This window comes from Nesoenas mayeri (genome assembly GCF_963082525.1).
Source record: "Nesoenas mayeri genome assembly, chromosome: 16".
In the NCBI taxonomy this organism is placed as follows: Eukaryota; Metazoa; Chordata; class Aves; order Columbiformes; family Columbidae; genus Nesoenas; species Nesoenas mayeri.
In genome coordinates, this window is record NC_137562.1 from 353,860 (window position 1) to 380,430 (window position 26,571).

General features: G+C 45.3%; 1 protein-coding gene across 1 annotated transcript in view; it reads right to left on the reverse strand.

Annotated features, from left to right (window-relative positions):
* LOC308046647 (adhesion G-protein coupled receptor V1-like) overlaps positions 1-12,644 on the reverse strand; it is a gene marked incomplete at its 5' end in the record, with an annotated part of 28,781 nt that extends 16,137 nt beyond the window's left edge. The window contains 14 exons of the mRNA XM_080354635.1: positions 1,397-1,532; positions 1,917-2,088; positions 3,336-3,479; positions 4,253-4,729; positions 5,578-5,727; positions 6,391-6,630; positions 7,697-7,916; positions 8,421-8,619; positions 8,721-8,869; positions 9,362-9,594; positions 9,908-10,093; positions 10,213-10,351; positions 11,489-11,612; positions 12,602-12,644. Coding sequence (XP_080210761.1) covers positions 1,397-1,532; positions 1,917-2,088; positions 3,336-3,479; positions 4,253-4,729; positions 5,578-5,727; positions 6,391-6,630; positions 7,697-7,916; positions 8,421-8,619; positions 8,721-8,869; positions 9,362-9,594; positions 9,908-10,093; positions 10,213-10,351; positions 11,489-11,612; positions 12,602-12,644 — 2,612 coding nt within the window. The remainder of the gene's footprint in view (positions 1-1,396; positions 1,533-1,916; positions 2,089-3,335; positions 3,480-4,252; positions 4,730-5,577; positions 5,728-6,390; positions 6,631-7,696; positions 7,917-8,420; positions 8,620-8,720; positions 8,870-9,361; positions 9,595-9,907; positions 10,094-10,212; positions 10,352-11,488; positions 11,613-12,601) is intronic.
* Positions 12,645-26,571: the final 13,927 nt, after the last annotated feature.

The following is a 26,571-nucleotide window of genomic DNA, read 5'->3' on the forward strand; positions in this document are numbered from 1 at the left end:
ACGGCCCTCCTCAGATGCAATGCACCCAAATCAGCACAGGATACAGAGTAAAGTTTAAATAAAATAAAGTCTTCCTGAGAAAATGGAGAAGCAAAGGAAAGTATGATGTTTTCCCGTTGTGGACACAATGAAAGAAGATATATTACAATACAGCCACCCCGAGTAATACCAGTTGTATCTATAGAACAAACTTCCCATTTCAAAGGAAAACTGAGGGATAGACAGATCCTAACGGATCTACAGTTAGAGCCAGGAAGCTAGAGAATGAGAGGAAGTTATTTTAAAACTTACAGTGGGGCTTTGAAATACTAACTGCCCCCTCACAGGAATTTTTTTTCCAGATCTGAGCCCTGTGATCAATATAAACTTAAGCTCTACTTCGTTCATATTAAATATATCCCTTTCTTATTAGAAAATAAGCATAGAGGCAAAACTCTTTGTTAAATCTTGTGTCTTATACCTGTCTGCAGAACTGACCTATTATTCAGTGCTAGAGGCTATCAAATGGCACTAAAATTACAGTGATTTTGGTCAAAAAACTAGACCATTTCCACCACTAAGGGAGCCAAAAGCTCTTCAAAGTCACCTTTACCCTCCATGGGATGTCATCTTCAGTTTTCTAGGAAAGGTCATTCTCACATACTTAATGTATTTGATTCACAGGGTAAATAGGGGCTCTGAGGACACCAGTCCACAGGACAGACAAGCCCAGGAGAAGGGCTCAATCTCAGGATTTATCCATCCATTTCACTCCTGACTTCCTTCAGATTTGCCACTGTAATTGTAACATGGCGAAGCCAAAACCTTTCTCCATACGTGGTGTTACTCCATGTCCATTCTTTTTATACCACTTCTAGCTATCAATGGCTAAGGATGAATGAAAATAAAATAGCTTGAAGAATAGATAACTTATCTGAGATGGAAAACTACATTAAATGTAATGGTTTTGGTTTTTTAAAAAATAAAAAGGAGGTTTTATATAAATTAGGTCTTTTCAGAACATTTCTTGTTTTATTTTTCTTATTATAAATAATTTCTTATGTAAGACCTTCTAAATACGGATTTTTAGGGACACGAATGAAAACTGTTAAGAGTTGCTTTCAGTCTTCAGCTTCCCGGCTAAAACTGTTGATCTTCATTTTCTTGACTGTCTCCGTTATTCTAGGCACCTATGAAATAGACTGGAGTTGGATAAAAGCCTCAGTTCTGAACAGGTCAGATCTAGATCACTTTGTTCTCACCTGAGACAAGCTATACACATTTATCAAAGAATGGACTACAAGTTACTAGCTGCCTATAATAATAACAACAGGGATTTGTATAAGTTTTGTATCTGTACACAGGTCATAATTCTTATGGCATTGGTGCGACTCAAAAATACAAGTAGCATCCTTACCTCAGGCGAGCCCCACCAGACACATTGCTGTGCGCTGCTGTTAAAGTGATGGCAAATGACTCACATTTATTTAGGCTTGGAGTGGCCTGAAATGAAATCACTTTACTTTGCTCACCAGAGGAAAATGCAACAGTACCTGAAGGAAAAAGAGAGCGAGAGAGAGCAAAAGTCAAAATAATCCAATAGGAATCCTCTTTTTATCTGGGAATGTGCTAAAGTACAGACTTTAATCACAATTGTACTCCATTTAGGAAGAAGAAAACTGGATAAGGGTCTTTCCTATATGAAGCTGTCCTTCATGGCCACAGCATCGTGCCTGCCTCCCAGACATGGATCTATGAAGTTGAAGGGTTTTTTTGCTTATAAAATGAACACATCCCTTATAGCTAAAAATTAGACCATACCATTTCAATCTAATGACTCTTTATTAATAGAGAAAGCATACAGAGGTATATATAACTAAAAGGTGGTATCATCACTTATGCAACTTTCGTAGCTGTTTCCTCAGACTGTTACTCACCAAACAGAGGAGTAATATTGCCTGACTGAGCAAAGTCAGTGATCAGGTCTGCTGGGTATTCTGAGATCCAGCTCACGATGACAGAGCCATAAGCTCCTTTTCTGGTGATGACAGCCTGGCCTGTCCCTGCTATAATGTCTGTAAGTCGTAAAATCACAGATTCAAAGCCAACCTGTGGAAACATAGTAGATTTTGTTATAGAAAATGGAATAAAAGTGGACAATAAAATATATGAAAGAGTACTATATTTTGTAAGGCATCTTAACAGTAGTTACACATGCATATAAATATATGTATGTACATGTCTATATATGTTTGTGTATATCTATATATATATATATATATAAATGCTTTCTTCACAACTCTTCAACATTTCTAAATCTTAGACTTCTGAGAATTAGATATCAGGGAAAAAAGGAACCAGTATTAATGACATTTTGGTACTGAAAACACTGAATATAGCATTTTGTGTCTGTCATTCAAAAAGAAAACAAACCAACCTGCCCTTAATGCTCACATGCAATGGCTGTGGTACCATACAGATACACACAAGTCTAAAATAAAGTATCATTTGTCTATCCAGTGAAAGTAAGTTGTTGTCACATTACATTGTTCACAAAAACATTCTTGATAGTGTGATGTACTTTTCTTTCTTTGACCAAAAAATGGGAATGAAAAGATAATTCACACATTCTAAAATGATAAGTGGATGTATGGTAGTAAAAAATGTTTACAGAAAGACCACTTGAATTAAGTTCAATTCCAAATTGAAAGACAAAATAGTATGTCAAGAGAATTAAAATCATTACATAAAAACTTCAATAAAATTTAAGAGACAAAAACTCAGCATGTGGCATGTCTTTGCTTGCCACATAAAAAGGGAACTGTAGCACATAGACCATATTGGAACAGGTATAGTATATTTTTTCTGTCTCATACAAAGCAGACAAATGGAAAATTCCCCACTCAGTGATTAGTCAAAGGTACTGTCAACTGCATTAAAACGCAGCATGACCTCCACTTCTTTTTGCACATGATACTGCATGCATGCTCTTATCTACTTTGGGGCTGCTGTACTTAAAGGAATAACATCGTCCAGAACTAGCTATTTTCCTCTAAGTCTCAGAACTTCCACTTCATGTAAACAAAAGCATAAGTAAATCATAAGATTTATGCTATTTACATTTTATAGATGAAGAGACCTCTTCAAACTGCATTTACACATCTCTATATGAATTTGTATCAGAGAAAAGTCAATATACAGTACAAGTAATAACTGGAACAGTCTTGTCGGTCATTAAATTGGTTGCAATGATGAAAACTTTAAGGAGCAAACTGAATTCTTATAGCGGCTGCCTTTTGTAATGAAGCGTACCTTCCTTCTGCGGTAGAAAATTACACTGCAGTCAGTCTACTGACCTGTGAATTGGCAGCTTCCTCAGGAACAAGCAGAATGGCTGACTTCGCTTTTCCTAATATTTTAGGCACATCCTTGGCACTTATCCCAACCAGGCGTACGTTAGTCAGTTCCAGGGTAACATTCAAGCCCAGTACAATAAACGCCTTTGAGAGGAAGAATGCAATTAAAATGGTGGAAATGTAATTCCACTGAAAACACGATAACCACCAGTTCAAAGAGTTAAGTGGCAGAAAAATCAGCAGATTTTGTTGTTTGCATGAAAAAGCAGTGTTTTCAAGTCAAGCGTTTTGTTGATTATCTTTCTATAAAGAAACACAGTTAAAACAGCAATATTGTGATTGTAATTTACCAGCAGATAACTGAAAGATGAGTTTATAGAGCAAGTATTGCCATTTTACTGAATTGTATCTAACATAGTGGGTCTCAGCTTGATTTTAACTCTTAGGGTTAATAAGATGCAAGACAAATGTAAAAGGATGTAAGCATGGATGGAAGACTGTAATAATAATAATAGTAAACAACCAGGGAACACTGGGAAATGCAGGTAAATTTATCTGCTGCTTCGTGAGTCAGCACTGACACATCACTATTTACAATGCAAAAGAGAAATTGAAAGAATATTGGAATACATAAAATAACAAAATATTGAACTGATAGTAACACAAATCAATGATGGAAGCAAACACTGGATATTTGAACGCATGCATAGAGTGATTTTGCAGTTATTACCTGAAAATGTGATATTTGAACCCACTTCTAGTCCATAAATAGGAAATTCATTATACCAAAACTCTCTTTGCTTCTTCTTGACAGTGGACAGTATTGAGAGTTCAGTATCTTATTCCAGCACATTTGTATTGTCATGAACACAAATGGAAACAATAGATACCACATGACTTAAAAGGATAATACAGACCTGGTTGCTTATTGGCACTCTTTGCACTCCGAAGCTGGCACCGTCTTTTATTGTGAGGTATCCCACCTCATTCTCAGGCTCAATTAGTGCTTCTTCACAATGAGATGTGATATGGTACTCAACAACTGCTTCTCCAAATGCCCCAGCATGCCGAGTTACATTGATCTGAACATACTGACGATCCAGGTTCCTCTCTACGAGTACTGACTGCTGGTCAGAGTACAGGGTGAACACTCCATAGGCGTCACCATTTGCAAACACATTGATTTCCGAAATTCTTTTCTCTTGGTCTAAATCTGCTCCACCTTCTACTGAAATCAGCTGCACCACATAGTTCTCATCCAGTGCTGGAACATCGTCAGGTAACAGGTAGATGATTATCTCAGCTGTGCTCTCCTGGTCAGCAATGACAACAGATCCCTCTGTCCTAAGAAAGTCACCTGTGATGTCAGATTCACTACGTATTTCCCAGTAAACCTGAGATTTACTTAGAAAATGCACAAAATGAAGGCAATATCACCCACAGAGTCGGAAACTTTCACATTCATGGTTCAGTATAGATTGCATACGGAATAGGTTGGGTTTAAATGGGTAAAATAAAAATTTGTTTAAGTATGCATAGAAAGAAGCACATAGACTATCTTACAAAGTGATGTGTTGTTCTGCCAGCAGTACTGTGAATGCAAAGATTACCTTTGTATATCTTCTGGACACCTACGTAAAACTATACGGAATCTCTGAACAATTGCTTGAAATTATTTCTATTTTTACACCAAGATATCCTTGCTGTTTTTCCAGTTTCCAGAATTCCTCACAACAGAAAGGTGTGAAGAGTTCTCATTAAACACATTAGATGCTTTTATTAATTTTTTTTTTTTTTTTTTTAATAAATGAGTACTTGTGAAAATGCTGACTTGTAAACAACTTTAGATAAAGACAATGTAGGTGATGATTCTAAAATGTCTGATTCTTACCTTTACATATGGCTGAAAAAGAGTAAATTGTGAGGATCCCAAAGAAAGCTCACTATGAAAGTCTGGTCTCTCCTGTTCTCCCATCAAAAGCACAGGAGCAGAGGGAGAGAGAAAGCAAGACAAGCACTCCAGTGCTGTTTTTCTGGTTTTTTCACTGACCAGGGGAGACTGAATCTGACTCTACAAACCACAACTACTAGAGCTGAGCCCTTGCTAAACTCAGTCTAAAAGGCGACATTTCAAAATTTGAGAAATACGCAATTGAAAGGCACAGAATAAGATCTCCCTCCATGCATTGATACAGAGGATTATTTCAGATTACAATATTGATGAGGAAGAGAGTGAGAATACCGTTATGTTTCCCATGGTGCCCTGGATTCGTCTGACAAACAGTGTAATACCTTGTGGCCCTTCCACTGCAGAGCGTTCTGTGAAGTTTTTCTCAGTTAACGATTCAGGAGCAAACTGTACCATTCCGTTGGGATCACCAAACTTCTGTATCTTTAAGGAAGTAATTGAATAAAAAAAAAATTAAAAATCAGAATTGTAAAGTGAATAGTATTCTTGTTTGAAACATTGAGATTTTCATTGCTAGATGCTATAGGGAATGTATCAATTAGTTCTTCCTATTGAGTTTTCTCCTCTTCAGAAGACTCAAGAGTACATCAGTATTTAGAAGAGAGTCTGAGAGAGTCTGCTCTCTAATAGGTCATTTCCCAACTTATACTGGAACCTGGGGTTGTTCCTGCCCAGACACAAGACTCTACACTTGCCCTTGTTCTATTTCATTCAATTTCTCCCTGCCCAACTTTCCAGCCTGTCCAGGTCTCCCAATGGCAGCACAGCTTCCAGTGTCAGCCACTCCTCTCAGCTTGGTGTCATCAGCAAACTTGCTGACAGTCACTCTGTTCCCTCATCCAAGTCATTGATGAATATATTGAATGATACAGGCCCCAGTACTGACCCTTGAGGGACTGCACTAGATACAGGCCTCAACTGGACTCTGCCCCATTGACCACGACCATCAAACCCATGTAGTAGGGGAGGCAAAAGAAAAAGAGGCAAATGACAAGCTATTCAATCATTATGATTACCCTTCAAAGCTTTGCAGGATCAATACCAATACCAGAGATCTCAAGAGAAAGAAAAGCAATAATGACTTACTATTAGTGTAATGCTGTTTGCCTTAGGATCTAGGTCTGCTTCACCTTTCATAAGGCTCAGCCTAATAATGAAGATCTCCTGAACTTCAACTTCTTCACGGGGATGGATTTGTAGATTAATAGTTCTCAGCCCTCCTTCCCCTTCTCCAAAATAGAATGATCCATTCACAGGGTCACCAATGTCACTATTCAGGGGAGATAAAACCTCTTCTGAATTGGGTCCCAAGATGTCCCAGTTAATCTGTGGAAGATACCAGTTTCAGATTTACAGTAGTGACATATTATAACTGCCTCCCAGGTCAGGGGAAGTGACAGAGTAACACAAGCGACATAAAAATTCTTGCATCTCCTAACAAGCTACATTTAAATATGTGCTCTTTTTACAGAACACAACATATTAATAATTGATTATAGGTGGGAAAATATATAATCCTTTGGAGAAAAATAAACATTAAAAATAGAAATTCTGAAGTGCTAGTTAGCCACAATGCCATTTTATTAAATTCTAGATATTAGTTACAGAAAAGAAAATAAACTGAGGTTTCTGTAGCACGTAACAGGAAATGCACAGGCCAGTTTACTTTTCTCTTCCTTTCACAATTTGTTTTGAAAAGCTCACCAAATAAGTATCCTGACCAGAAACATTCCCTGGGAAGTGTGATATCAAGACTGAAAACGACAAATATTTTCTGCAATAGAAGTTTTTAATGCCTCAAATCACGATTCACACTTCCTCAGGCTGATTAAAAGCTAGAATATTTTCAAAATTTCCCACAAATTAGATTGTTTTTGAAGGGGTCCTATTCAGCATCTTAAAATTATTATTTTGACACTTAATTGTTTTTCAGTTTTCTTCAATGACTTCTAGGAAAAGTCAAAGAAGACCACGGCAATTTTCACATGAGGAGAGCAGTAGCTCATGGCCTTTAATGCCAATTTTCCAATCATTTGCCCAGACTGTGGAAGCCTTATCTTGGTTCATATTTATACTTTCACTTTGGCAGTGATACGTACAGACTAAAAAAAAGTCTAGAGGCCTCATAGTAAACAATTTACTGAAAATAAAAATAAATTGACCAGCTTCAGGAAGTAATTCAACTGAGTTAAATTAAATTAGCGGTGGTGCATGAAATTACCAAAAAGTAACAATATTTTCTGTTCTTCTGCAACTATACAAAATTCACGCTTAATGAAAAGCTGCAACTATCCCATTAGAAATCAGTCACAAGGAAGCCCCTGATGGCAAAAAAAGAAGATTTTTGGCCTTGTCACTGGAAAACATTCCGTTTTTGAGAACCAGGGCCCACCTGTGTCTCCCCAAACAAGTTTCCTGTCCTTTCCAGCACCAGCGACACCGTTGTCGGTGTAACGGGGTTGGGAAAAGAAATTCGACTTTGGCTGAGAAATCGGATGATGCCCTGGGGGGAGTCGCTTTTGGCAATGGTGACCTGGCTCAGTAGATGGAGCCCAAGGGCTGCTCCACCAGTGGCTCCCGTCAGCTGGATTTCAAATTGCTCTGCAAATTCGCTGCATGGAAAAAAAAAAACAACAGAAAAAAAGACCTTCTGAGACACACAAGAACAAAAAATTAAAATTATGATTTGTCATTCAACCATGCGTCCAGTTGGATCTGTTTAAAGATATACAGAAGTCATCTCTGTAAGCATACAGCAGAAGATTCCCCCCATTTGCAGAGAATGGTGATATCTGAAATAAAAATGTTGTTTTATTTTCCACATGTGCTAAATTAAAAAAAAAAAAAAACAATCAGCAAAATATTTTATTATTCACAGCAGTACTATTAACACCCAAACTTTCTGATAATCTAGGTAAAAAGAATGTAGTTGTTTGCATAAAATTTAACAGGCACTATGAAACTCCAATCATAGCTTCTTTTCCCTCCCTTTAAATATTTCAGGGCTGCAGAAATTTGCTTTTCAATTCAAACTCTGCTGATAGGCATACTGCACACGCTAAAAAACAGTTTCTCAGAAGTAGATTAGTGAATAAATATCTGAAAAAAATAATTACCTTTCTTCATCATCTATGATAGAGATATAGATAAAAGTCTGGTTCTGGCCATGATAAAAAATGACAGAATCATTATGGATGATGTAGTCAACGTTCGGAAGTGCAGAAATACTTCGAGAAAGGAAATCGGCTGTTACATCACCATACGTTCCACGCTTTCTCACAACAGGAGTCATGATTAATCCAGCATCCTCTTGCACTTCAAGAAAAACTGGGAAAAAAAGTTATTTTATTTCAAAATTTGTGAGAGAGCCACAGGCTTATCCTCTAAACCATAGTGAAAACCTCTGGTAAACTTACCCTGTAGAAGGATATACTGTGGATCAAATTCTATGATGCCTTCTGCATTATCACTTTTTGCTATAGTGACTCGTACTGTGGAGATATTTCCTATTACTGGGGGTTGATCTATCTGTAGATCATTTTCCTTTACGGTGAAATCAAATCCACTTGCAAGAACATAAAAAGGAATATTACATTAAAAAAAAATCTTGCAAAAGTATTGTAATGCAAGTATGACAATTTTCAATTACCACGAATACTTTTATTTTCTAACAGTTACCACTAAAGATTTTTGGTCACACTTTTTCAAACTATATCTGCAAAACTGGCAGTTTTTTCACAGAAATGTGGATCTTTCGCTTTTTCTTTCACATTTTATCTTCTTCTTTGAGTTTCATGTGATTTGACAACTTCTATGTGATGGATGGACTTTCAGCTTTAATAAATCTGAATCAGCAAAATCTTAAAATTAATGTTGAAAGAATTTGGATTGCCATATATCCAATTTGTATTATTATTACTATTATAGCTGCCATATGAAATTTTACAGTAAAACACCTGAAATCCAGCGGTGCCTTTATGCAGGTAGGTCAGATTCCAAATACAGTTTGATCTCCTGCTTTTAATTAATTTTATCTTATAATTAATTTTATCTTGACCTTCCTTGGAGTTCCACTTTGGTAATCATCACTGAAAAGTCTTCAGGACCTTCAGGAAAGTCGTCATCATGAATTTCAACCGAAATCATTCTACTCTCCTCATGTGGTTCAAATAACAGTTCCCTTACTGTGGGGGTGAAATCAACTCCCTCCTCTGCAGTCCCATTTATTCTCTGGAAGCAAAGACGCACTTTGCCATAGGATCCCCTTGAACGCAAAACAGTGATGTTAACCTGAGGGAGAGAGGACATTTGCTTTAAAAAATGGCTTTGCTTTTCTGTTACCATTCTGAGACTGTTCTAGAGGCACCTTCTCAACGGTTCTGCCAGGTAACAATTTGCTCTAGTAAGTGCAGAATACACATAATTTAACAGACGGGCATCTTTCTCAGAGTATTAAAAACACCAAAAGCCTCAGATGGACTGTGCTATGATAAATGCAGAATAAATCTCTGCCTTTTTTTTTTTTCCTAAAGTTAAGTATAAATCTACCAACAATATTGATATCTATCGATATTTTACGTAAGAAGGAATTTTAACCATATACCCATTTTTCTTCTTCTGTTGTCAGCAATACTTCTCGTGAAAATGTAAACTCTCCGTATGGAAAATCACTGGCGGCCATGGTAATATTTGCTGTGCTGCTAGATTCGTTTATGAGTCCTCCATCACTGATCCCAGTTAATTCAAATGTGTAGTAATGCTTCTCCTCAGGACGGTTATCATCGACAGCCTAGGGAGAAGAACCAATTAACCATTTCCAGGTAGAGAGGTATAACTAATTTCTAATCAAGATGCTGGCTAGATAAAAGGAAGAACCTGAAAGAGCTACTGGTGTAAAATCTCTTGTATCTGTATTAGAACCACTGCTGCACACTGCCTGTCTCGCATTGTCAAGGCCCCCGACGTCTCAATAAATTCTGTGTGATAAGGGGGCGTTATATTCCAATATATTATGATTTCACCAAAAATCCCTGAGCCACGTGTCAGGCTGCAGAATGCAAACACAGATTTAATCTTCTACCTTTAATATTTGATACCAAATCCAGAGATATAAAGCATAGATATTGTTGTGCATGGAAGAAATGTTACCAGCACTGTGAAGCTTGAATTTTAATCTATTAAGTCACTATTAAGATCTTTACCATAACCTCTTCAGAGCAATAACGTGTCTGCAGTTCTGATTTACTTCCCCGTGTTGGGAGGCATCTTGAGCTGTATTTTTACCCAGAGCACTTTATAGTTTCTTTGTGCATACAGCCCAACGTTGGCAGCTGAAAACTGAGCTGTCTTTCTGCTTTTCAGGAAATAGACATGCAAAACAGAAGGGAAATGGGACTTATGGGTAGCACCCAGAGGTAATTTGGTTTTGAAGGCAGAAAGATACGAGAATAGTACTATGAGATCACTCGAGAAATGTTCTGTGTGCTGCTTGTCTAAAAACCTAGAGGCTAATCCTACTCATGACATTCTCGGTGAACTGAAGCATGGCAAGAAATTGTCTATACCATGATCTACTACATGTTCTAAACTGGTGCTGCACAAAGCATCCCTTTGTCTGTTGGGATTCTCAGGGCAGCATGAGAATCTGTTTTCTTGCTTCTATTTGCTGTTTCACTAAGGGAAAGTGTTGTAATACTTTTTCTCCAATTCTATTAGAAGGTATGGTAACATTGTGATTTCTTCATCTTGTTTTCAGCTGACTGAATGCAGTGAAAGAATTGCATCTTGTTTCAACTAAGACCCAGTGCTGCTTTGGTTATGCTGATCATTGTAACAATGTACCGAATTTCAGCTCAAGCACCAATCCTGAACTGAATCCTGAAAAGCACAAAGCATCTTCAAATATAATTGACTGCCTTCCCCTATTCCTTTGATTAGAATCCTCTTTCCTTTAATGAATCTATGTTGTAAATAATTGGAAGACATATCTAAAGCTCCTCAGCAATACTGAAAAGACACCTACGTAGTATGTTCTGCCCTTCTTAAAAAACAAGCATCTAATTTTAAAAATACTTATGATTTTAGAAGTGATAATGAAATGCAGCATTCAATTAATTCTTGCCAAATGTGGAGTCTCATAGCTTTTGAAACAGAGCTGTTTTGGATAAATGAGTGATGTACTCACCTAATAAGAGCAGTCCCATTATAATTTCCTGAAGGTTCTCCAATCAGAACATGCTGGGATGAATGTGCTATCCCAGCCACCCCAGAAGCTCCTTCATCACCCACAATAATGATGGTTGCAACACCTATGAAGAGAACAAAAGCTTCTCATGATAAAACAAAGCTAACTAGTGAGGTATTTTTTTAGCATGTTTTGTGACACAAATGGTTAAGCACCAGCTTCCCGGGGAGCCCATGGAATCCCCAACCTTGGAGATATTCAGAATTTCAGTAGACAAGGCATTCAGTGACCTGATCTCATTGTGAAGGCAATTCAACAAGATGACCCCCCTAGATGGTCTCTTACAAACGAAATTATTCTATGCTTCTTACAGGTCTGAACCTGGTTTTGGTTTCTGCTTGTTTTTGTTAAACAATTCTTTACAGACAATGTTGATTATCTGAACACAAAAGTCTACGCCAACACTTGATTTAGACGGAAAAAATACAATCTAAAATTCGCTTTGATTTCTTCAGATAAGGAAAAAACTGAGGGAAAAAATACTGACCTCCTTTTGTCACAGGAGCTCTGCTAGCTCGTTTCTTCTATGTTGTTTCTGGGGGGAGTTGGGTTTTATTTACGGGGGGGACGTTTGAGTCGATTCATGTGAAGATACACAATGCTGCACTAGCTTTTAAGAAATGTGTCTTTTTTTCAGACCACTTCACTTCTTCACAGAAAATCAGTTCTAACTATAACATTCAGCACATATTCGGCTCCTCTCTTTGACTTGTAGAACGAATCCCAAAAGATACATCTTCTTAGGACTCAGAGTGTCTAGCACACAGACAGCCGCGGCACGAAAGCCGTGCCCACAGGACACAGAACCCGCCGCGCCTCGCCCCGAGCTCCCGCCGAAGCGGCGCCCCACTCACCACGCCACCAGCTCTGCTTTTCAACGTCCCCCCGACTAACGGGGGCTGCGCCGCTCCTGGAGGGACCGCCGGACCGAGCACGGGCGCTGCGCCGGAGGGAGACACGGCTCCAGACCGCCAGCCTTCAGCGCACCTGCCCGCAGGGTCACACGCCTCCCGCCAGCTTCGCCAGCTCGGCGGGGGGGAACCGGAAACGAACGCCTCCGCGCCGCCAAATCCCGCCCCTCCCGTTCCACCGGCATGGTCACCCCCGCCGCGGCCGCACTCACCTGCCGCCTCTTTCGCCGCTCCGCTCCCGCGAGCCGCTCGTGCTTTGGGCATGCGCGGTAGCGAGACCGCAGCACCCACCCCTTGCCGCGTCCCGGTTGGCTGCCTAGGACACGTCAATCACCTCTCTCGCCGCCTAGCAGCGCTCGCGAGTCGGGCATGCGCAGTACGGAGACCTCAACGCCCGCCCCTCTGGCAACCTGATAGGCGGACAGAGTGGCGACTGACGTGCCTAGGCAGCCAACCAGCGCTCCGCCCCTCCAGCCCCCCAGCCCTCCCGCGCCAGCAGCCGCGTTGCAAAGGGAACAATAAACCGCGCTCCCCTGCTTTCCGCTGAAAAGGGGGGCGGCTGGGTCCCCGCAGCAGAAAAAACCCTTCCGTCCTGCATTGCCCTTCACCAGTACAACTGCACAGCTGGGAACTCGGCAACGTCAAGCGGCCGTCTGACAGACGCACACTCGGAACTTGACTAGGCTGGCGATTTTGGCTGGCTTACACACACGGACTTGCACTTCTCTGAGGAAACAAATTCTTTTTTAAGCACAGCCTCTCCTTGGGGAAGAAAAAACGCCCCCTCTGAGCTCCCAAACACTAGGCAGCCATGGGGAAACCACTGAAAGCCAAGACCGACAGCAGCAACGTCGAGTGCAATCTGGCTTCAATTCTGATCACGCACTTAAAGGCCTCTCCCAGGCCTACCAATGACTGCTCCTTTTCTGGAAGGACAAACTGAACGTCCTAAACTGAAGACTGCACGGAACACAACTCCACTGGCAGCCCATTTGCCTCTTCTCCGGCTTCCACGGGGAATATCTTGTAGCGTCCTCCAACTCGCAAACGTTCTTCCTCAGTGCACGGCCCCAGACGCGCAATCTCCTGAGCAGCGAGCGGAATCAACCGCGCGGGATTTTCTTCACGGCACCGAGAAGGCGGCGCTGGCAAAAAAGCAGGCCAAAGCACTTGAACCTGGCAGGTCTCTCTCCCCTCTGCCCCCCGGCACCGAGGAGGCGCTGCCGCCTCGCCTGTGCCCCCTCGCAGTGGGGCCGCCCCGGGAGAGCCAGGGGACCCCGCCTCGCCGCTGCCCCCGGGAAGGGCACGGACGGGCGTGGGTTTAATCCTCGAGGGAGAGAGAGGCCGGGCTCCCCGCGCTCACCTCCCCGGGGACAGCCCGGCCAACAGCCGCTCCAGCTCTGAGCGGCAAGTCACTTCGGCTCCGCCTGACGCAGCCCCCGGGCAGCGCGCTCCGTCCATCTGCCGCAGCTCTGGCTCGTCGAGGCCCTTCCTCCACAGCTCCCACTCCCGACGAGCTCTGTGCAGCAGCCTGGGCTTCCCGCGAGGTCACAGATCCACCGCTGCCAAAAAAAACGAGGATTGGGATTAACCCTTCTAAGGAGCCATCGAGGGAGGGATGTCGTTTTCACACAAATGGGGACCAGACCCCTGCGGGGAGACGAACACTGACACGCACAGACCTGACTGCGAACCCTGCGGGTCAAACAGCATCTCTTCCCACTGGCCGTGCGCTGCAGTACCCGAGTTTCGCCACAGGGCGGCACGTGTCCACGTGAACACACACGATTCCGCCCTGAAAACCAAGCAGAAACATTTTCACAAGTTCCCAGGTAGGCGCACCCACCACATCGCGCGCGCGAACGCAGCTAGAGAAAAGCACCTGCCTTTTCACACACTGGATTCTGACGGACGTCTTTTATGCCATAGCATTACGAAGGTATTTGCGTTCAAGCAAGTATCAGAAACAACGTGTGAACCGAGGATCTGAGGGTATGCTTCGTGGTAGCTTACTTGCCAATCGCAGGCTTAGCGGTTTCTATACACGACTCGGTATAGGGAGAGAAAGAGAGCGCATCGGAAAACTTGGCGTTTTCTGCGCTGGAACCTGGCTGCTACGCCTTCTGTTTGTCCACGTGAACACACACGATACCCCACTGAAAACCAAGCAGAAACCTTTCCACAAGCTCCCAGGTAGGCGCAACCACCACCTCGTGCACGCGAGCGCAGCTAGAGAAAAGCACCTACCTTTTCACACACTGATGCTTAAGGAAACACCTGGCCACACACATGCACACATCCGCAAGCGCACCCACTCCCATCTATGCACAGAAAGACGTACGCGAAACTTACTGACATGCTTGAGGGTAAACGGGTGTGCGTGGATGGTTGACGTACTGCATCACGCATACGTGGCTGCACGAGAATATTCTTTTGGAGGGTACGTGCAGATACGTCCCTGTACTTGGACCACCGTGTGCGTGAAAGCATGTGTGTCTACAAACGATGGTCTGTCCACATGCGTGTGCCTTGATGCAGGCTCCATTAGTGCTTAAGCTGGAGTGAGTGCACAGCTGCGCCGTTTGTTGGCAAGATTCCGTGTGTTGCACGACGTTGCCCAGTCCTGCATTTCTCACGCGGAAAGATGCACGGGAGCTCTGCTAGTAAAGGAGCAAAGACAGTCGGAGGCAGAACTGAATGCTGCTCCGAGCTACTTCTCACCCTTGGCAAATGCTTCACAGTGGCGCGAGGAATAGCGTTCCGCAGCCGATCTACGAGAGAATCGAAACAGGTCATGCCTTAACGCGAAAGAGCAACAGGGCATCACTGTGCAAGCTTGTCCCTGATCTACATCTGAGAGCGAACACTTGTGTGCTGGTCAGAGAGATTGTGTCTTGCCTGTAAATGTCTGGGAGTTTGGCGCAGGTCAGTGTGGTTGGTTCGATAATCAACGTTTAGGATACCTGCAGAGTGGTCCCGGTTGGTGCGGGGACAGTGTGTCTGGAAGTCAGTCTGTGTTCCTAGCGCCTGCTGTATCTATTCGTCGCTCCCCACGCGTGTGACTCCATGTCTTTCTCTCCACAAGGATGTGTGCTGATTTCGTCGCACATGTGCATCTGTGCTAGTGTTGAGCTCAGCGGAGTGTGTCTCTCGACACTTGGTGTGCGTTGGCTGTGCCTGTGTGTAACACAGCACAACCATGACTTCTCCGGTGAAGAGAGACCAGCGAAATCATCTCGGCAGAGTCAACAAAGGAAAACCAAAGAGGGATTGACGTGTGCTCGACAGAGACGGATTTCCTGCGCTGACATTTCTCAGTAACACGACAAGAAAGCTGAGCGGTAGATCGACCGGAGAAATGCTTCCCTAGCCAACATTTAGAGAATGAACTGCAGAGTGCGCGACTTTCGGGATTGTGCCTGAAAAGTGCAAAAACTAGCAGAGCCTGTGCTCAAAAGCTAGTGGCTGTGTGACCGCATTGATGCACGTTCCCCTGCCTGCGAGTGTACAGACTGCTGTTTCATGTTCACACAAAGGCACCTGGTCGGGTGCATCCCAGAGACAGCATCCCTGATTCAGCATCCCCGATACAGCTTCCCGGATACAGCATCCCAAATACAGCATCCTAGATACAGTATCCTAGATACGGCATCCTAGATACAGCATCCCAGATACAGCATCACAGGTACAGCATCCCAGATACAACATCCCAGAGACAACATGTCGAGCTGTGCTCCCCTCCCACACCAAGTGCTGATCGTGGGGCTCAGGGTGAGGGTGGGCAGCGAGGGGGTCCGTGGACTGGAATAAGTTTTGTTTGGGGTTTTTCAAGTGCCTCTGCTGACATGTCATATAAAAACCGATTGCTGCAGTGCTAAGGAATGAACAGGAGGATGAGCAACAGACTGGAGAAACTGCTTGCGTTTTGGTTTATTGAAAAATTCTTATTGAACTCAAAAAGCACTACGATCTTGCAGTGGTCTTCTAATACCTAGTGACAGCTTTTAATGTACTGGTTTGGAACTTTGAGATGAGATTTGAGATGAAGGGCTGTTCCATTGTGGAATATTGCAGGAGTAAATTTCAGGCATTTCAGCATGCCTGGCAGATCTGCAGCTTGATAAAGACCTCAGGCTGTTTGGTTTAATCAGACTTTTGTAGACCCCACCTTCACTGGTCAAAGCACCGGCTGCCAATGTGTTTTCTGGTGTTGTCACTTCTTTCTGACCAAAGACGGCAGAGGCAGCAGCTCTACTGGTGGTGTCTGTTTTACTGAAACATGGGTATCTACAGGAACTTTAACCTGAAAGCTCAGGAAGCTGTGGTCCGTGGTCTATCTTTGTAATGTTTGTAGATTCTTCCGCAGATATTCTTATGCCAACGAGCACGGAACGTTTGTGAGTGTGAACTGCTGTGCAGGTAGAAGGAAGAAAGATGTGTGAGCTAAAGCAGCAGGAAGGCTGCAGCCGTGTAAGCCGGGGGTGCAAGCGGCACGAAACAGGCTGCAGCGGCGGAGCCCTCCGTCCCGGGCCGTCCCGGGCAGGCGGCGGAGCCCTCGGTCCCGGGCCGTCCCGGGCAGGCGCAGCCCGAGCGCTCCCGGCCCCGATGACGCTGCCCCGCCGGGGCCGGGGCCACGCTGCGGGCGGACAGCGCCGCTCTGCGGCCGCCGGCGGCTCCGGGCTGGGAGGGGGGGCGGAGCCCGGTGGCAGGCGCGGACGGGATTGGCTCCTGCCCCGGAAGGGTGGGGCCACGCTGCAGAAGCGCGCGGGCCGAGGAGCGACTGCAAGCCGTGCGGCGGCGGGGCCGGCGGTGAGCGAGGGGCGGGCGGACACCGGAGAGACTGGACGGGGCCGCCCCGGTCCCGGCTGAGGGGAGAGGCTGGAGGGGAAGGGACGGGCTGGTTTGGGCAGGAGGAAGGCGAGGGGCAGGCAGCCGCAACAGCGCGGCCCCGGGCCGGGCCGAGCAAGGGGCGAGGGGGAAACACGCGGGCGGCTGTGAGGGAAGGGAGCCCCGGGCTGAGCGCTGCGCGGGGCTCGGGCGGGGCCTTGGGGCGGAGAGGGGAGCCCGTGGTGCCACAGGGCAGAGGGAGGAAGGCGAGCGGGAGGGGGCAGCGCCGGGTCGGGAGGGGCCGGGAACGGGGGGAGCGGTGGGAGTGGCGGAGGAGCCTGAGGGCGGGACGGCGCAGAAGGAGCTTGGGCGGGAAAGGCTAAGGGACTTCGGAGGGGGAGACATCGGGGAGGCTTTGGCGGGAATGGCTGAGGGACCTCGGCGGGGGGTGACATCGGGGAGGCTTTGGCGGGAAAGGCTGAGGGAGCTCGAGGAGGAGATGGCGTCGGGGAGGCTGCAGGGGGCAATGCTGAGGTAGCTCAGGACAGGATGGCACTCAGGTCTGGTTTCAAAGGGAAATGCTGAGGTACCTTGAGGAATGGACGCTGGGCTGGGAACTATGAACACATCAGACTGGTTAAGAGAGTGTTCATGACAGAAATTTGTGCAGTGAAGTATTCCAGCAAAGAGCGGGAGAAGAGCCAAACTTAGATCAGGCCTCCTAGGACGCCTGCGAGTTTGGGGACAGGGATGACGAGGTTGTTAATCCGGTCCAACTGTTTCTTTCTCTGTCCCTCTCTTGCAGCACCTGACTGAATGGAGGAGCAAGTGGACGGGAAGTTCCTGCGCCACACACAGATCACATTTATTACTCTCGCCCTCAGAGACCCGGAGATCCAAACCATTTGCATCGTGGGTGAGGACCGTGGGTGTTTGTACTGAGCTGTGACATCTCTAACCTGTGACACTGGGGTCCCGCAAGTACCAAGGAGCAGGTGAGGACCGTGGACATTTGTACTGAGCTGTGACATTAACCCGTGACATTGGGGTCCAGCAAGTACCACCGGTGGTGGAACCGCAGGTCAGGAGAGCTCAAGGAGGGAGAAAGGTGACTGTGGCCGTATGGGTTTTTGTAGCTCACACACCAATGAAAACAGTTTGGATAATAAAATAAATGTATGCAAACCCAATAATTAAAGGCAGAGAATGTTTGTATGCTATGTATGGGGTAGACCTGAAGGTATATTTCTTCCTACAAGGAAGGAGAATTCGCAGTGGTAATTAACTGAAGATGTGAATTTCCAGACTGCATTGGCAACATACGCAGGGAACATATCAGTTTATTACTGTCAACATAAACTGTGGGCTGAAATTGGTAATTTACCATTGTACGGCAAATGCTGCTGTCAGCAACGACCAGTAAGCGACAAGACTGTATTTACTGATGCCTCTGGTCGCTCACGTAAAGTTGCAATGACATGGCTAAACTCAGATACCCAGTGCTGCAAACACAAGGTAGAAAAAGAGACCAAGGGTCAAACAGGTTCTTGAGCTGACAGCTGTTAGGATCGCTTTGAGGTGTTCTGTAACGAGCCTTTGAATGTTGTAACTGGCTCATATTATGCAGCTGGCATACTGAACTGCCTGGAAGCTTCTTTTCTTAAGGAAGAGGATAATCCTCTTTTGATGGCTGAATTGAGAATGCTATGGTTTCTAATAAATCATAGACATCATGAGTATTACGCAATGCACACCCGCTCTCGCACGGCCCTTCCAGGACCACTTGCGGAAGGCAATAGGAGGGCCGATGCACAAGCTGTGCCGCTCACTGTGCCTAAAGCCTTGGAGCAAGCTAAATGATCACATAAATTCTTTCACCAGAGTGCAAAGGCATTAAAACGACAATTTCAAATGACAGTGGATCAGGCCAGGAGCGTTCTTATGTCCTGCCCTGATTGCCAATAGTTGGCACCCGTGCCATCCACAGAGGGTGTTAATCCAGGAGGGGTTACTGCCAATGAAGTACGGCCAGCGGATGTAACACATTGTTCTGAATTGGGTAAATACGTACGTGTTTCTGTAGACACTCATTCCAGATTTCTCGTTGCTGCTGCACGCGCTGGTGAAAGAGCACGAGACGTCTGTAACATTGGTTGGCATGTTTTGCTGTTCGAGGAGTTCCACGATCTGTAAAACCAGAGGAAAGCGGAACGCACGCTCGATTAGAGGAGTGATCCCCTAGCGCGCTGTAATAAAAGTGCCTGCTTTTTAACACTTTCAAAGGAGTCTTAAAGAGTCTGTTTGCCGACTTTTCGGTATCATTTCTGGCGATGAAGATGGATAGTCTGCCTGACCAGCAATTTGATAAAGGTACCTTTAGTGATTTTGCTGTTTGTGCCTTAGCAATTGTATAATTGTTTGTGTCTTTAGTGGTTTGTTGTTGTTGTTACTTGTGTCTTGGGGGATTTTATAGTCCAGTACTTAGGGTTCAGCAATTGTCTGTCATTGTGATTGTGAAGTAGGTAGTGGACAATCGTCAGGAGGATTCGGGAGAAATCTCCCCCGGGCTGTGTTTTCTGACATTGGAAAAGGATCATTTGCTGTTCAACAGGACGTCAACCAGGGAGAATCTGATTGAATATTGTAATTAATGGTGGCCACTGTAAATAATATTAATATGCTTCACAGGTCTAGGTGGGTATACTTTGAGATCTGTGGTATAGTAATGTGCTACATGTAATATATAATAAGATAGATATTTTAAATCATATGTTGCCTGTTACATAAGGCATATTACACAATACGTAATGTTACATATGCATTGTCTTTATCCCCTTCAGATCCATTTGTTTTGAAAAAGGATAATCAGGGAAAGAAATGGAAACCAGTAAAAGGTTTGTTGAAGAACAGCTATTGGTGTAGAATACACAGAGAACATGAGATCAAAATTGTCCCTCGGTCAGTCCAGGGTGGGATCCCTATATCCTTATATGGAGGGACAGGCTGCATTGGTATCGCCAGTGCATTTTATAAGGGATTAGACACGCTGCGCCTAAAGCTGTAAATACACCAAAACCTTCTGAGATTAAACAGGATCATGAGGAGTCTCCCACTGAGTTTTTACACCGTCTTAAACCGACAGCTCAGTAATATATTAATATAGATCCTGACTTGGAGAACAGAGAATGAGAATTCTTAGTTGACTGGGAGCTCATTATTCTGTATTAAACACTATGCAGGGAATATTAAGTAGCGATTCTGTAACAGTTATGGGAGCCACAAAAATTGCGAAACACGGCCCTTTAACCCGCTGCTTAGAATGTTTGTATGTGGAGTCTGTACTTATTGATTGTGTACCATGTGTCTTCTCTTGTGCACAACGAATGGTTGAAAAAAGCTTTAATGGTGCAATGGCTGTGCAGTTACACACTGCTATGGCTGCAATTGTTAAAGAAAGAAGGGGAGATGTGGCAGGGTTGTGACATCAGGCCCGTGAGAAACTGCAAGAGTCACAGTGTGAGAACAAGCGCTGGTGGAACAACAAGCAGCAAAGACTGTGTGGGACATGAACCATCAGGGACAGAGGGACTGATACGGGATTGGTACATCAGGGACAGAGGGATTGATACGGGGTTGGTACATCAGGGACAGAGGGATTGATACGGGATTGGTACATCAGGGACAGAGGAATTGATACGGGGTTGGTACATCAGGGACAGAGGGATTGATACGAGATTGGTACATGAAGGACAGAGGGATTGATACGAGATTGGTACATCAGGGACAGAGGGATTGATACGGGATTGGTACATGAAGGACAGAGGGATTGATATGGGATTGGTACATCAGGGACAGAGGGATTGATACGGGATTGGTACATGAAGGACAGAGGCATTGATACGGGATTGGTACATGAAAGACAGAGGGATTGATACGGGGTTGGTACATCAGGGACAGAGGGATTGATACGGGATTGGTACATCAGGGACAGAGGGATTGATACGGGATTGGTACATGAAGGACAGAGGGATTGATACGGGATTGGTACATCAGGGACAGAGGCATTGATACGGGATTGGTACATGAAGGACAGAGGGATTGATACGGGATTGGTACATCAGGGACAGAGGCATTGATACGGGATTGGTACATGAAGGACAGAGGGATTGATACGGGATTGGTACATCAGGGACAGAAGGATTGATACGGGATTGGTACATGAAGGACAGAGGGATTGATACGGGATTGGTACATCAGGGACAGAGGTCCACGATGTTTCAAATGCAAACCTGAGTTTGTATTAAATGTCTCTCTGCATCTTAAAGACCATAGAGACCATAGAGGATGAATCACCATGGGCACAACACCAGGAACCCGCCTGTTTGTGTCCAGGATATCCACTCCAGCAGACACGTTTTAATTGGTACTTGCATTATGGATTAGATGCAACAAAAATCCATACTTTCTTTTATTCTTTACTGTACAGGAGGGGGTTGAACTTTTCTATAGCAGATTCGATCACTTGTTGTAAAGGAATGAAATAAATCACTTAGGCTTTTTCTATGAATAAACAACGTTTAATCCAATTCATTAATTGTATTCCTTAAACACGTGTTCATTAGAGCATAAGCAAATCAGCACTGGGTGCGCGGGGGATTCGCTCCGCCCAGCACGCACAGCTTTAAACAACAAGAGGTGTGCTTGAATACAGTAAGGTGTTACATATTCATCATGACCCCAGGAACGCCTGTACATATCCATAACCTTTCCTGCTTTTCATTCAAATGAGTCTCAGAGAACCATTTCCATAGTCTCCTCCTTGACCTGCCCCTGTTGCGCCTGTGCAGTGTCACTTGGTGGCTTTGAGGAGGGATCTCTATGGTGTCTATGGGACTCTATGGTCTCTGTGGTCTTTATGGATCTCTATGGGACTCTATGGTTTCTGTAGTCTTTATGGGTCTCTATGGGTCTCTATGGGTCTCTGTGGTCTCTGTGTGTCTCTGTGGGTCTCTGTGTGTCTCTATGGGTCTCTATGGGACTCTATGGTCTCTGTGGTCTTTGTGAGTCTCTATGGGTCTCTACGGGTCTCTGTGGTCTCTATGGTCTCTGTGGTCTCTATGGGACTGTATGGTCTCTGTGGTCTTTATGGGTCTCTATGGGTCTTTATGAGTCTCTGTAGTGTCTATGGGTCTCTACGGATCCCTATGGTCTCTGTGGTCTCTATGGGTCACTATGGGCTCTATGGTCTCTGTGGTCTCTATGGTCTCTGTGGGTCACTATGGGCTCTGTGGTCTCTATGGTCTCTGTGGTCTCTATGGGTCTCTATGGTCTCTATGGGTCTCCCAAGCTGCCAAGTCGACCGAAACCAGACTGGCCCCCCTTTTGCTGTAACTCTTGGCTGTCTTGTCTCCTCAAGGTTACAGCTGGTGCTGTAAAACTTCTGATCTCGGCACTCGATGAGGTTCTGGTTTTTCTTAACACAACTGGTTACATACAGCTCTAAACTAGATACTCATGATGTGGCTTCAAGTGTTAGTTCATTAGTAGGCCCTTATTATGTGTTTGGTTAACCCTGAAAATGTTAGCTCCCTCTATCAATATAACCTCATAAAGAAGTTCCAGAACTTTTTACATAGAACTTACCCACCTTTTCCTTTTTGCAGGTTCAGAGCCCGAGCCTCATTTGGTTGTATCTGTAAACATGAAACATCTCAGCACGAATCACAACTGCATTTCTCACAGACAGAAGTGCCTGAACTCCACAGCTTGCCTGGCAGTGCAGAGAGCAGGAAGTGCGGTGAGTCCTGGGCCTTTGGGGACATTTCACTCTGTTTTGTGTCCCAGTCCCTCCCCGCTCCCTCCTCTTTCCTGCTGTGCCCTTCTTCCTCTTCATCTCTTCTCCCTCTGGCCCTCTGCTGCTTCCTCACCTATTCCCCCACCCTTCTGAATCTCTGTGCAGGGTTTCTCGTATCTCCCTCTCCATCTCCACCCCTCTGTGTTCTCACCATCCCTGGTTTCTCTTTGTCGTCATTCTTGTCTGTTGCTCTGTCCCGCTCCGTGCCCCATCATTTCTCACTGTACCCCTCTGTCCTGCTCCCTGTGCCTATTCCTGCCCCTCTTCTTTTTCACTCCCTCTCCCTCTTGCTGCCCACCCCAGGATTTTTTCCCAATCTCTATCCTGCCCCAGCCCTTATTGTTCATTCTCTCTCCTGCTCCCTCTCTGTCTTTCTGCCTGTCTTCCCTTTCCCTGCTGCTTCTTTCTCCATCTCTGTCCAGACTATTGCCCCTTTTCCTTCTTGATGTCTTTCTGTCCTGTTTGTCTTTCTGTCTTCCTTGCCTGTTCCCGGCCCCATCCCCTCTCGCTGTATCTTCCCTGTCCAGCTGGCTCTGCCTTTTCTTTGTCTTCTCTTCCTCTTTCCTGCTCCTCAGCCCTCTTTTCCTCTTCCTCCAGCTCATTGCTGCATGTTTTCCCTTTCCAGTCTCTTCATTTTGACCTGAACTTTGTTTTGTTTCTCAGTCCCTTTGTTCTATTCCTTTCCTGTTGCCTCTCAGTGGGCAGTAACAACCTGGTTCAGAGACAGCACGGCGAACACACCCCAGGTCGCTCGGTCCATCAGCACACAGACACCAATGTGGTGGACGGCAAATGGCGTTTATTAACAACTAACACAGCGTTATATACCTTAAGTTTACAACGTCACGTCCGTCTGCTTGCCTCACATACTCCTACCTACCTGGGGAGGGGCTACTATCTTTCCATACAGCGCGAGATCTTGCAGCCACCAGACCCTAACTAACTACAGGCGTATGTCACAAACACCCCTGGACACCGTTTGTGTAAGAAATGCCTTTGGACAGGGTGTGTGTCACAAACCCCATTGGACATCGTGTGTGTCACAAACCCATTGGACAGTGTGTGTCAAAACCCCCCCTGGAAACTGTGTGTGTCACAAACACCCCTGGACACGGTGTGTGTCACAAACCCCATTGGAGAGTGTGTGTGTCACAAATCCCATTGGACAGCGTGTGTGTCACAAACCCCATTGGACAGCGTGTGTGTCACAAACGTCATTGGACAGTGTGTGTGTCACAAACACCCCTGGACAGCGTGTGTGTCACAAACCCCATTGGACATCCTGTGCGTCACAAACCCCATTGGACAGTGTGTGTGACAACCCTCATTGTGCAGGGTGTGTGTCACAAACACCCCTGGACAGGGTGTGTGTCACAAACCCCCCTGGACAGCATGTCTGTCACAAACTCCATTAGACAGTGTGTGTATCAGAAACCCCATTGGACAGTGTGTGTCACAACCGCCCCTGGAAACTGTGTCACAATCCCCATTGGACAGCCTGTGTGTCACAAACCACATTGGACAGCTTGTGTGTTACAAACCCCATTGGACAGGGTGTGTGTCACAAACACCATAGGACAGCGTGTTGGTCACAAACCCCATTGGACAGTGTATGTTTCACATACCCCATTGGACAATGTGTGTGTCACAAACCCCATTGGACAACGTGTGTGTCACAAACCCCATTGGGCAGCGTGTGTCAGAAACACCCTTGGACAACGTGTGTGCACAAACGCCCCTGGAAAGGGTGTGTGTCACAAACCCCATTGGACAATGTGTTTGTCACAAACCCCATTGGACAGAGTGTGTGTCACAAACCCAATTGGACACTGTGTGTGTCACAAAACCCCATGGATACCGTGTGTGTCTAAAATGCCCCTGAATAGTATGTGTGTCAGAAACACACCTGGACAGCGAGTTTGTCACAAACCGCATTGGACAGTGTGTGTGTCAAATACCCCATTGGACAGCGTGTGTGTCACAAACCCCATTGGACAGACTGTGTGTCACAAACCCCATTGGGAAGCGTGTGTGTCACAAATCCCATTGCACACCGTATGTGTCACAAACACCCCTGGACATGATGTGTGTTCACAAACTCCATTGGACAGTGCGTGTGTCACAAAACCCATTGGAAAGTGTGAGTGTCACAGCCCCCCCTGGACAGTGTCTGTGTCTAAAAGACCATTGGAGAGTGTGTGTGTCACAAACCCCATTGGATAGCGTGTGTCAAAACTCCCCCTGGACACTGTGTGTGTCACAAACACCCCTGGACACGGTGTGTGTCATAAACCCCATTGGAGAGTGTGTGTGTCACAAATCCCATTGGACAGCGTGTGTGTCACAAACCTCATTGGGCAGTGTGTGTGTCACAAGCCCCATTGGACAGCCTCTGTGTCACAAACGTCATCGGACAGTGTGTGTGTCACAAACGCCATTGAACAGTGTGTGTGTCACAAAACCCATTGGAAAGTGTGAGTGTCACAGCCCCCCCTGGACAGTGTCTGTGTCAAAAGACCATTGGAGAGTGTGTGTGTCAAGAACCCCATTGGACAGCGTGTATCAAAACCCCCCCTGGAAACTGTGTGTGTCACAAACACCCCTGGACACGGTGTGTGTCACAAACCCCATTGGAGAGTGTGTGTGTCACAAATCCCATTGGACAGCGTGTGTGTCACAAATACCATTGGACAGTGTGTGTGTCACAAGCCCCATTGGACAGCCTCTGTGTCACAAACGTCATTGGACAGTGTGTGTGTCACAACCACCCCTGGACACTGTGTGTGTCACAAACCCCATTGGACAGAGTGTGTGTCACAAAACCCTTTGAACAACGTGTGTCACAAATGCCCTTGGACAGCGTGTGTGTCAGAAAATCCATTGGAAAGCCTGTGTCTCACAAATCCCATTGGACACGGTGTGTGTCACAAATCCCCCTGGACACAGTTTATGTCACAAACGCCCCTGGAAGGTGTGTGTGTCACAAACCCCATTGGAGAGCCTGTGTGTCACAAACGCCACTGGATACTGTGTGTGTCACAAACTCCCTCGGACAGTGTGTGTTTCACATACCACATTGGACCGCGTGTGTGTCACAAACCCCATTGGACAGCGTGTGTCACAGCCCCCCCGGACAGTGTGTGTGTCACAAACCCCATTGGAAAGTGTGTGTGTCACAAAGGCCATTAGACAGTGTGTGTGTCACAAACCCCATTGGAGAATGTGTGTATCACAAACCCCATTGGACAGGGTGTGAGTCAGAAACACCTCTGGACAGCGTGTGTATCTCAAACCCCATTGGACAGGGTGAGTGTCACAAACACCCCTGGACACTGTTTGTGTCAGAAACGCCCCTGGACAGGGTGTGTGTCACAAACCCTATTTTACAACGTGTGTGTCACAAACCCCATTGGAGAGGGTGTATGTCACAA